A 12,490-nucleotide genomic window follows, 5' to 3' on the forward strand; every position below is an offset into this window, starting at 1 on the left:
TTTGTAAAACTATAAATTATAGAGTCAGAGAATAAACGCCCTCTTTTCCTTCTCACCTGGAGAACGGTGCGTGTGTGCGTTCTTTCGTGTCCTACAGCGACAGTCCACTGTCCTCATCCCACACTGGGAGATGTCCATTTTATTTGTCCCACTCCTTGGGAGCTTGGCCATGCTCATCCCAACCCAGGGGACATCTACCATCCTTGTCCCACGCCGGGAGATGTCCACTGTCCTTGTCCCACACCTTGGGAGCCTCGCCCTTGCACTCCCACACCGCGGAATGTTCGCCCTCATCTCCCAGAACAGCGGGAAGATGACAGAACACTGTCATCTCCCAGCACTGAGGGAAGTTCACCATCATTCCCCAGAACAGTGGGAAGCTCACTGCTGGCTTCCTCCTCTTTGGAAGCAGAGGGAGCCACAGGAAGTGCTGGTGCTGCTTTTGTGCCCTGTGGACAGACGGCAGCGTGAGGGATGGGAAGTTCTCTCAGTTATCACCTTCTTTATCCTCAGCTGCACATCCAGCTGCACTAAGCAGAAATTGGGTTTGGAGCTCTTCCAGCTAACAATGGACTGAAGTTGACAGTGCCACTTATTGCTGGGAATTCGATATTCCAGCATTGCTAAAGCCAGCAAGCAATCCTCTGCCTGCAAAAGCAGACCTGCAGCTCTTCAAAAGCTCTTCAGCAGAAAAGGAGAAAACTGACGGGGATCCCTTTGCTGCTGCTACTGCTGCTGCAAAGACACTGACAGGAACTTTCCTTCAGCCTCCCAGGCTGGCACTCAGCTGCCACATGCTGAGCTCACCACTTGCTGCACAGTTCCAAACACCAAAGGTTCCTTTCCCACTCAGCGAAAGAGGAGCTGCTTGGGATCCACACAAGAAGTGCCCTGAAATGGGAGAGGGAACATGAACCAGATGCTCTTAGGAGAAAAACTGCCAGAGGCGGGAAATTCCATGGAGCAAGGCAACCCCAAGAGAGCATTTTGCTGTCACAGCATCCCTCCAGGAGCCACAGTCCCTTCCCACAGCAACCAAGAGAACAGCACAAAATACTGGGCTGGCTCAGTTCTTGGCTGGAGCAGCAAATGGAGGGAGTTCCAGGCTCTGCTGGCACAGACTCCCTGCCTGAGGGAACAGAACCCCCCAGGGCTCATTGCAAATGCTGTGCACGCCCCACTGGCTGCAGACACCCCCTTTTTCAGCTGCAGCTGCTGGCAGGAGCTCTCCCAAATCAATGGTGTCTTCTTGGCAATTTGGTTCCAAAGTCAACTCAGCTCCAGAGGAAGAACAGAAAGCACACTGCAAGCCCAAAGCCACAGATGCTGCACCCAGGGAAAGCCTCGACTTACGTGCCAAGTGGGTTAAAAAATAGCCTGAATAAGCCACAGAATACAGAGTGCAGACTGCAGCAGTCCGTGCTGGATCATTTTGGATGCGCTGCACACATCTGCTGCCTGTAGCCCTGCAAGCACAGGAGGACACCCGTCAGGGCTGGGCTGGCTGCTGAGAATGCCTCGGGCAGGAGGATCCTCCAGCAAAGAGCCCAGAGCCACTCTGGACAATGAGGGCTCTGTGTCCCACAGCAATGGGAACAGCACAGGGACGTGGCACTGTTCCTGTCACATCACAGCAGCAGCTCATGCAGAAACCGCCTGCAAGGTTCTCTTGTGTCACCAAGGAGCACAAAGAACCCTCCCAGGGCACAGACTATTGCCCAAAGGATGCAAGAGGAACTCGGAAAATGCAGCACACAAGGACACCCCATAGCCCAGCCTGAACACTGAGGAGGAACAAGGACGGGACCAAGGCAAAGGAAACGTGACCTTTAGTCACTGATATTTCTGACTAAAAGCAGCAAGCCTTGTTCCATTGGGGATCTTTGTTCTAGTTCTAAAAACAAGCAAGGTTCTCCAGTCTAAATACACAGATTGCAGGAACTGGGGAGGAGGTGGGATTAGGAAGGAGGAGGAGGAGGGGGAGAGGAAAAGGAGTACAAAGAGCAGGAAAGGTAGGAGAAACAGTGTTGATGTTTGATGAGAGCTCTCCTGGTCCTTAGCTGATGTCCTGAACCCCTGGTTTAATTTTGCCTCCTCTGTCCGGCTGTGGAGGGCAGTGAGAGAGCGCCTTTGCTGGGTGCCTGGCACTGGGACAGCATCACCACACTCCAATGGGACATGTCCTCGTGTGGCCCTGTGCTATGGTGACACTGTTGCTGTTGCTTTTGCCTTTCTTATGATTTTATCTTTTGCATTAAAGGCTTGTGAAGCGCCCCCGATGTCTCTCGTGTTCCCCTGGCTCCGGCAGCCCCGTCCCTTCCCCTGCTCCCGCTGCCACGTTCCATCCCGGCTGGAGGAGCCTTGGAGCTGCCGTGGGGGCCGTGGCGCTGCCCCGGGGGCTGCGCCCCGAGCCGGGGCCCCTTCCCAGAGCTCCCGGTATGCCCTTGAGCCTGGAGCAGCCGGCGAGGGCTTCAGCTGGGACGGCAGAGAGGCGCTGCTGGGCGGGCCCGCATCACTTCTGTTTACTTGCTGCTTCCGAACTTGGGGAAGAACCATTTTTGTCGTTTTCTTCCAGAAGTCTCTCCACTCCTCCACGCAGTCGAAGGAGTTCTGGTTGGTTTTCCCTTCTTGGGGGAAATCAAAGCGATGCACTGGTGCTCCCTAATTGGGGGTAGAAGAAGTGAGGCTCCAGGGCTTCCCGCTGAGCCGGAGGCACCGAAGCGGCAGTGCCGGGAAAGCCGTGGCGGGAGCTGCGGAGAAGTTTGTTTGTGTTTCCAGCCCAATCCTCCTCGGGCCCGGGCCCAGCCCAGGGCTGCTCCTCAGCTCCGGCTTTGCCCTCACGCAGCCTGGGGGGCCCTGAGAGCAGGGGCGGGGCCGTGCCGGGTGCAGAGCCCGCCCCTAGCTGCGATTGGGCGCTGGTGCCGTCAGTCGTGGTTGTGGCGCGCTGATTGGTGGGAGCGGGGCCGAGCAGGGCCCCGGGGCCGGGCTGAGGGCGGCCGTGGCTGCACACCGGCGCCATTGGCGGAGCGTCTGTGCGGGCCCGGTAGCGGCGGCAGCGGGCGGAGCGCGGGGAGGCGGCGGCGGAGCTCGGGGGCGGCCGCAGCGGAGGTGGGAGCCGCGCTGGGTTGTGCGGGGGCTCGGGGCTCGCTGCGGGCCTCGGGGGCGGCAGGGGGCTCAGGCGGGTCGGTTGTGCCGTGTCCGGCCCGTGTCGGCCCTGGGCTGAGGGCGCTGCGGGAGCGGCTGCCCGCGGTCTCCTTCCTGCCGCTGCCTCGGCAGGAGCCGCTGGCGGAGCAGCGCTGGCTCGGCCCGGTTCCTGTGGCTGGGGCAGAGGGGTCTGCCCCGTGCCGGGGCTGTGCGGGGAAATTCACGTCGCCGGAGGTTTCTGTGCCCGGCGGAGCCAGAGTAGTTCTGTGCAAGTGACTTTATTGCTGAGCAGAGGGAGAGGCCGTGGGGCATTTCCCAGACGGTCTTTAAATCTTAGCCTCGCTTTTTATCCTCATTTCCCGGCCGCTTCTCCCTCTCCCCTCACCCCACTGGCCGAGGTACTCGAAAGGTCCAAGACTCCCCGATCTGCCTGCTGTATGTGCCCTTTACTGTGCACCCCCTTTAGTATAACACCCTAAATTCATAGCTGCATTAAATCTCTGTTTTTACTCTTGACATTGAGGAATTTAGCCGGACCTTGGCTGAGCAGCAGTCCGTGTCAATTAGTAACTCTTTTAAAACTGTACAAGTCCCTGACCCTATCTCCAAGTAGATTCATACCATCTCTTTGTGAAGACTCATTCGTTTTATTCCTTGTAATCCCTCTTCTCCTTTTTCATGAATTGTCTTTACAAACATGAATTACTATTGAGTCAGTCTCATTTCCTGAGTGTTTTTTTTGTTTTGGATAGTTCTCAGTGCCCCCATTCCCTGTCCTTCTGGAGCCGTTTCTGGGTCAGGAGGCCTGGCTGCCCCCTGCATCCCCTGGCTCACCTGCTGAATGAGCTGCACTCTCGAGGTGTGGAGCATGGTAAAAAGATGGGAGTTGCTGTAGCACATGTGAAAAACGCCAATCACTTGTTTTTGAAATTTCAAAGGTGTAATAGGAGTAAAATAGTTATAAAAATAGTAAAACAATTAGAGTAATAATAATTTAGACAGTTTAAATCAAGACAATAATAGACAATAAAAACAAAGAGTTACAGATGTCCAGGTACCTTTTTCTGGGCAGCACAAGCCCAAAAAACTTAACAAAGGATTAAACCTTATAAACAATAGCCTGTTATGTATTCATACACTTCATACACGATGCATAAATTCCATTCAAACAAAGGATTCCCTCTGGTCATCCTCAGCTTCTTCCTCCTAATCCTAACAGAGCCTTTGAGGCCGAAGAAGAAGTTCATTTCCTCTGATAAGAGGCCAATAAATTCTTTTTCTCTAAAAGATTTAGGTGTCCTGTGGCTGCTAGCTGCCTGCAAGTCCTTTCTTTAACTATGCCCTACATAGCAAAGTTTCTATTTTAACATTTTGTTATAACCTAAAACTATATTTAACACACTGCTTAAGAGAATTAATACAGCATTACTTTCTAACACAACACATATAATATTCATTTTGATATTTGTGAAAAGCCAATCATAAAATATGCATTTTTCACAGCACATGAGAGGAGAAACAGCATTCGTTTAGCCCATGGTCTGCCAGGGAGCCACAAAACTGTGTCCCATTCCCATCCTTTCCACGTCTGGATCAGTACATGAGCTGCTTTCCTATTTCCTTTGTTATCTGCTTCACCACTTTTCCTTTGTCATCTATTTGCCAACCGCACCTTGAGTCATTTAATTTTCCACCAACTCCTCCTTTTCCTGCTAACAGATGATCTGATCCCATCCCCTGGTGAAATGTTGTGTTCCTCATTCCAGTGGATTGGTCAGCAGGAAGGTCAGGAGCTGGAGCTGTCTGGCTGGTTATTTTTTCGAGGAGAGCTTGTAATCTAATGATGCCATTGAATGAGAAATTATTTCCTTGGCTCAAGAAATGAGTTCCTTAGGGTTCCCAGGGGCTGGTCCATGGTGTTCTAGGATTTGTCCTGGTGGCCTTTCAGCTTTTCCCCATTTTTAGTGCTCCCTTAGGAGCCAGGGCTGCATCAATTGATTGCTTTTCTGTAATTTAAACATAACATTCTTGGATTCCTAACTGATTTTCCTAAATAACCAAAAACCACAAAAGACCCCCACCAAATCCCAAAATAAACTGGTCTAATACCCCCTATATAACACAGACAGCGACAGCAGGTGTTGCAGTGGGCAGAGGGATGATTCCCCCCAACTTTTTAAAGTGACCTTTCAGAACATTCTCCCTTTGCTGTTTCCCTTTGCAGCTGAACCCATTTCTGTTGCAGAGTCAGATATCCTCAGCAGGGGCTCTGCCTGGAGCTGTGCAAATTTCATCAGTGCAAGCAGGCAGAGCTTGGGGTGAGGGGCAGAGGGAAAGAGCCCAATTCCTGCCCCAGGCAAGAGACCCAGGGACATTGCCCACACTTTGCCCTGCAGTGTTAATTTGCATTTCTAAAGCTCCTCTCCAGGCTGCCTGGAATGAAGCTTCTCTTCCAGAGCAGCCATCCAGTGACCCAGGGGGTTCCCACGCTTTCCCCTCACTGCTTTTTGTTTCTCCTTTTTTTTTTAACAATATTTTTTTAACTCTTTATGTGTTAAAGAGTAACATTTGAAGCTCTTCTAATTTTTCAGCATGCAGTCTGAAGGTGAACATCGAAACACCCAGATGAAAATTCTGCCATTGCTAGCAGGCACACACACACATGCACAAAAAATCCCCAAGGGAGTAAATGTTTTTCATACTTCTCCTAAGAGTAAAACTTGATTCTCATAGCCCTTTCGCAAACCAAACCGACAAGATAAAAGTAGGAATATTAGGGAAGACATGCTAATGGTGTAATCTTGTCACCAAACCTGGGGGAAGAACAAGAAGTCTCCAACAACATTAAATCAAGGCTTTACCTTATTCTGGCCGGGGTGTTCTTTTGGCCAGGATGTGAAAAGAAATAATTTCTTTCACAAATAGCCTGGGTGTGGAGAGAAAATCATTCCGTGAGACATGTGAGTTTTACTGGATTTTTTCTGAATTTGATACAGTCTGAACCAATCTAAATCTACTGATTTAATGTTCATTGTTTCCAAGTTGTGTAGTTGTTAGTATTTGGTTTCCTGTGGGACCCGGATTTCTTTGCCTGTGATGTTGATTAGGTGCACACTCCTGGATTTCCTTCTCAGCCTTTTCCAGACCAGGTGTCTGCAGCTCTGTGTCTGGGGTAGCTGTTGGTTGCTGTTTGCTGCTTTGGTGTTGATGTTTTGTTGCTGGTCATTATCTCTGTGGGCATCTTTTGGGCTATTCCCAGTCTGTTGAGATGTTAAACTCATCTCCAATGAGTAGTGTAACATCCCTTGAAAAAAAACCACCATAATTCCTTTCCCCAAGGCAAAGACAAACCAAGCCTGAGTTGAGAAATAAAATTTAAAAAATTTTAAAGAATATTACATGGTGAATTTTCCAGCCATGCAATCGCAGGCAGCCCAGTGTGTGAGTGTAACTGAGCCCCAGAGTGGAATTGTGCCGCTGTGTTCCCCAGCAGCTGTGGCAGGGCAGGCCCAGAAAGCGCTGAAGCTGCAGCAGTGCCAGCAAGGCTTGGCCCCAGGGGCTGGAGATGCCGAGGAGGGTGGCCAGGCAGAGGATTTGAGCAGAGGATGCGTGGGCAGGCGCAGGGGCTTGGCCCGCTGTGGAGCCCTGGCTGCTGCTGCGTTGCCTTCAGGGCAGCTCAGTGGTGACCTCCCCTCCTGCTGCTGCCGGCGGGGAGTGCAAATCTCCGGGGCTTCAGAGCCCTTGAGCCGAGGCTGAGGGGTCCCCCCGTGTTGAGCTGTGCTGGCGGCTGTTTGTGGCCTCAGGGACACTTGGCATGGGCCACTTGGCCACCAGTGGGGCTGCTTTGCACTCCTTAGGCAGGAGCCGATGTCCTGGGTGGGTGTTGGGAACAGCAAAGTGCCAAGGCAGGGTCAGTGCCAGCCCAGCTTCCTGTGGGAGAGACTTCACAGGAGACAGGATTCTGGCCAGAGCCTGCTGCTTTAAATGTGCACCCCTTATCTCCAGCCTGCACTAGGTGGAGAATTACCAGGGTAAGGAATTCCCATGATCAGTTCCAAGGGAGATAATTGAATATCTGCCCTTTACACATTGGCTCAAGTACTTGAGAGGTACAGACATCCCAATCCACCTAATACATCAGCCCTTTCTAATATGCTCCCCATTTTTGTTTAGCAAACAATATCCATGTCTCTGTTAAGTCTGTTAAGTTCTTCTCGAAGTTCATGATTTTAGCAGGATCTTGGCTGAGCAGCCGTCTAATAACAGTAGCATGAAATAATAACATCAATTGATAACAGCTAATTATGATGAGCAGCATCAGCTAATAACATTTTCAGAAACTGATGGCTTCTCCTGTCACTTCCTTATGTACACGTCCCTGGCCCTATCTCTGAGCAGATTCACAGCATCTCTTTGTAAAGACACTTTCCTTCTCTTTCCTTTCATGGGGTCCCCCGTTTGTGGGACATCCTCCCTGGAGCAGGGTGTCCCCCCTTGCTGCAGCCCCAGCCCTCAGGCAGTGCTCAGCCAATCAGAGCACGCACTGATGATGACTCACCAGTTGCCAGGCAGAGCCGCAGCTCGCAGCGTTCCCCACCTGCGCTCCCCGTTTGGCCCCAGCGCCCCCCGCGAGGGGAATTTGGGGAGGTGGGAGTGGGGCAGCGCCAAGGCCGGGCCTCCCTGCTCTGTCCTGGCGGGAGCGGCTGCAGTGGGGACCGAGTGCGGGCGGGAGCGGCCGAGAGCCCAGCGCTGCCCCAGCCCGACCTGGCCCAGCTCCATCCCTGCCCCTGCGGTGGGATGCTGTGGGTTTGGGGGGAAGAGGGAGCCGGCAGTGGGTGCTGGGCCTGGGGGCAGGAGGAGAAGGGAAGGAAAAGCAGGGTTGAGGAAAAAAATGGTCAAACACTGCCTGTGGGAGGAGAAGGTGGGATTGTGCAGGAGAAGGAGGAATAGCAGGAGGAAGAGGAGTTTGAGGAAGAGTAGAGACACAGAAGGAGGAGGAGGAACAGGAAGAGGAAGCATCACAAGGTTCTATCCCTCCCTGTATCTGCAGCCTCCCCCCAGCCCCAGGATCATTGCCCCCCTCACATGTGGCAGGTAACTGGGGAGGGGGATCCAGGATTTTCACAGGTGTGAATCTTGGTGTTTCTGAGCTTTCTTGGGCTAATTGTTGGTGTTACGGTTTTTTTGTGGGGGCTGAATCTTTCTATTTGGAGGGGGCTTTTACAGAATCTTGATGCTTGGGGAATTTTTTATCTGTGTTTTGAAGTTTGGGGGATTTTTGCACTGAATCTTGGAGTTTTGGAGGTTCTTAGAGACAAAAGATTGCCAAAGACTTAATGAGATCAGCTTGGGCATAGCAGAGCTCCCAGTCAAGGGTGCTCTCCTCTTGTTTTTCCCCAAACCAGGATTTTTCATTTCTAGGGCTTGTGTGGATGGAGGAAAAGAAAAAGCCCTGGAGACCCCGCACAAGGAGGGGCTGCAAACCCAGCCCAGGTTGCTTGGAGGAGGAAAGAGCCCTCCTGAGCCAGGAAGGTGTCTGGAGATCCAGCCGGAGCTCAGAGCTGGTGGAGAAGCCTCATGGCAGGGAGAAGGCACACAAGTGCTTGGAATGTGGGAAGGGTTTTAGTCGGAGCTCAAACCTGATCCAGCACCAGGTGATCCACACTGGGGAACGGCCCTATGAGTGTGAGGAGTGTGGGAGGCGTTTCAGATGGAGGTCCGGCCTGAGGAAGCACCAGAGGATCCACACTGGGGAAAAGCCCTACAAGTGTGGGGAGTGTGGGAAGAGCTTCATAGAAAGCTCAGCCCTGATTTGGCACCAGGTGATCCACACAGGGGAACGGCCCCACACCTGCTTGGAATGTGGGAAGAGCTATGGGTGGCTCTCGGACCTGAGAACACACCAGCGCACCCACACCGGGGAGAGGCCCTACGAGTGTCCTGAGTGTGGGAAGAGGTTTCCAAGGAGCTCCGATCTCCTCAGACATGAGCGGATTCACACAGAGGAGAGGCCCTTCCGCTGCCCCGACTGTGGGAAAGGCTTCAAGCACAACTCTGTCCTCACCACCCACCGGCGCATCCACACCGGGGAGAGGCCCTACGAGTGTGGGGAGTGTGGGAAGAGCTTCTCCACGAGCTCTCACTTGACCAAACACCAACGGAGGCGCCACTAAGGGAAGCCCTGTGAGTGCCCTGAGTGCTGGAAGAGCTTCGTGTGCTGCTCCAGCTCCATCCCCCATGAGAGGATCCACATTGGATGATCCCCAGTGACCCCATTGGGCAGAGCCCTGGTGATCCGTGGTCCTGGTGATCTGTGCTGGGAAGACACCTGGCTTGGAGGCTCCACATCTTCCTGGTTCCCTGTGGGCAGCTAGATAAACCCAGCAGCAGGAACATCCATTGGGACACAGACCAACAATGGGAATTCCTTGGGGAGAGCAGATGTGTCAACTTTCAACCCCATAAAATCTTTTGCATTCAATCCTATCTTCTGGTGGCATCAAGGAGCACTGGATCATCTTGGAGGTATATTCTGGGTTGACTGTATGATGCTTGTATCCCCAGTCTGTTTTGTTCATGCTGAATAATAAGTTTTGACCTTCTAGGACTTGTCCTGAGAGTGAAGGGGGAGAGAAGCAGTGCACAGTTTGTTTTCAGACACTGCACTCACTCCTCCACATTCCTGCTCCTGCACTGTGTTGTCTGCGGATGGACAGACAGCGGGACAGAGCTCTCCTTGGCTTTTAGTTAGTTTTAGCTAGCTGAGGCAAAGAAGTTCCCTGGGCTGTGGTTTTTCCCCTTTTCTTTGGACCTGTTTGAACCTGCTCTGGCCTGAGCACCAGCAGAGCACCGGCAGCTCACACCTGTGGCCCACCGGGCCGGGCCTGGGCCGCGGCATTTCCAGCGCCGGAGGGACTGATAAGAGACTGAGTGAGCTGAGCTACAGCCCATGGAGGGACTTTGTGAGTTTGTCTCTGCTTTAGAGCGGCAAGAGGTTTTATAGTTTAATATTGATTAGGTTTTATTGTGTAATAAACAGTTTTTTCCACTTTTCTCCAAGGAGGTATTTTATTTTTCCTGAACCAGTTGGGGTAAGAGCTGAATGAATCTGCTTTCCAGAGGAACCCCTTTGGGGGTTCTCTCCCAAATTTGCCCTGAACTAGTAGAAGTTGTTTTGCAACTTCAGGGATTCCATGATTTTGATTTCCTATTGCCCAAGGGTGTCTTCCACAGCCAAGTGGTGAAAAGCTGGGGAAAAGACCAAGATTTTGGAGACAGTGGGATAGAAACTCCACCAAAAAGGGTTCTTGCCCTCTACCTAAGCAGTGCATCCTCAGGTGGTATGGACAAGGAAATCCTTTTCCTTTGGCCTTGACTTTGTTTTCATTTCTCTTTATCCCTTTAAAACATCCAATATTGAGTTAAAAATAGACATTGAACTAAGACATGGCTGTGGTCATGGTAGGACACATGGAGGCTGACAAGTGGACACATAGATATGAACAGGGATGGGGACATGGGGGACACAGGCATGGATGGAGATGTGTGGGACAATGACAGGGATGGAAACGTGGTGGGGAGACAGCCATGGGTGAGGACATGGTGGGACATGGGCAGTGACAAGTGGGAACGTGGCCATGGCCAGTGTCATGGGGGGAAGATGTGGGGGATGCTGGGCTGGAGGGGGTTGAGGGTTCCTGGGAGGCACTTGGGGCTTGCTGAGGCCTTTGGGGACCCCAGGCTGAGCGGCTCCAGCTGCGCTGGGAGACCCTGAGGGAGGTTCTGGGGCAGCTGCTCAAGGACCCCCTGACCTGGAGCCCCAGCCAGACACTGGGCTCCTGGAAAGGGATGAACGTCCTTCTCCCCAGGAGGGAAACCCCAGCACCCCCAGGGTGTCAGGGGCAGCTGAGAGGCCACAACAGGGAGGGGAAAGCCAGAGAGAGCTGTCACACTCCTAAATTACACACCAAAAGTCCCAAAACTCAGGAATTGCTCCCAGGAAAAAGCTGCCAGGAGCTGCATGAAATGAGGGAAAGGGGGGATGTGACCCCCAGACTGAGCAGGAGAGACCTGGATCCCCCAGAACCAAACACAGGGATGAGAGGTGGAGCTGAGGGCAGGATGGGAGTGCAGGGTGAAAGAGGATTCAGAGCAGGAGAGGGATGGGATCCCCACATAAAGTTGGGAGGGGTCTTTGGGTTGGGGGAATGATGGGAGAGGGGAGGGAAAGGGATTGAAAAAGGGTGGTTCCGTGGGGATCCCTTTGTGTCCCCATCAGTTGATCCCTGGAGTGATTCCCTGGGGCTCTGGGGGGGAATGGATCCGCTCTGGGTGGGTCCCCAAGCCCCCTGCCCATCCCTGGGGGCCTCATGGGAGGTTCCCTGGTTCCCTCCACCCAAACGCTGCAGCTGTGTGAGAGAGGTGGGTGTGAAAGGAGGATCTGGGGTGGGCAGGGAGGAGGAGCAATGGGAAGAGGAGGGAGAGAGGAGGTGGAAGATGGGAAAAGGAAGAGGAAGAACAGGAGGAGGAAGAGGAGGAGCCCCAGCAGAACCACGCGGTTTTCCTGCCCGCCCTCTGAGTCCGCAGCTCCCCTGGCCCTGGCAGCATCGACCCCCCCAGATCTCACAGGTGAGTGGGGAGGGGGAGCTCACCCCAAATCCTTCGGGGGACTCTGGGAAGGTTTTTTTTTTGCGGAGCAGGGGATGTTTGGATCTTGCAGGGCTCCAAAGGTGAGACACACATGGCCCTTTGGAGAATTGTGGAGCGTTCCTGTGGCAAATTGTCTGTACCAGCTGGGGAGGTGGTACCAGTTGGGGGGGACATTGGTGTTGGGGCTCTGATTGGCATTGGAGTGGGGAGAGCAGCAGGGGCCAATCCTGGAGCTGAGGGATCCTGGAAGCCTGGAGGGGTGGGGGAGGCTGGAGATGAGCAGGGTCTGGGCCTGTCCCAGGGTGGACCGGGCGGTTACTTTGGAAGATAAGGAAAGATAAGGTTACTTCCTGAAGATAAGCAAAAGCTCCTATCTCCCTTTAGGAAGGTACCAAAGCTATCACCATGACAACTTGAAGAAAGAGAGAAAGTAAAAAGATATGGACTTTGGTTGGCTCACAGAGTGGCGTGGCTCCTTTTCACCTTTTGAGGGTTTTGTTTCTTTTTCATGACCATTGGGCAGTGTATGGGTTTGTTAAGCAAATGTAAATATCCTGTAAAATTATAAAGGCAACATGTTGCTTTAATTAATGAGCCCATACAGCCTTCTGATGGAGTCCTGGTGCTTGCACCATGTCAGGCTCTATAACGACACACAACAATGAGAGGAATGAGAGGAATGAGAGGATGAGATGAT

At 52.7% G+C, this 12,490-nt stretch overlaps 2 protein-coding genes across 2 annotated transcripts in view; one reads left to right on the forward strand and one right to left on the reverse strand.

The window, feature by feature from the left end:
- LOC311165919 (uncharacterized protein) overlaps window positions 1-12,490 on the reverse strand; it is a 465,566-nt gene that overhangs the window by 355,714 nt on the left and 97,362 nt on the right. The window lies entirely within an intron of this gene.
- Window positions 8,577-10,191, forward strand: LOC311165923 (uncharacterized protein; the record flags this gene model as incomplete). Its single annotated transcript, XM_084227410.1, has 1 exon — window positions 8,577-10,191. One exon carries the CDS (start codon window positions 8,577-8,579, stop codon window positions 9,315-9,317), a length of 741 nt encoding a protein of 246 aa, XP_084083536.1. The 3' UTR covers window positions 9,318-10,191.

The sequence above is a fragment of the Fringilla coelebs genome (assembly GCF_963513975.1).
Source record: "Fringilla coelebs genome assembly, contig: SCAFFOLD_33, whole genome shotgun sequence".
Lineage (NCBI taxonomy): Eukaryota > Metazoa > Chordata > Aves > Passeriformes > Fringillidae > Fringilla > Fringilla coelebs.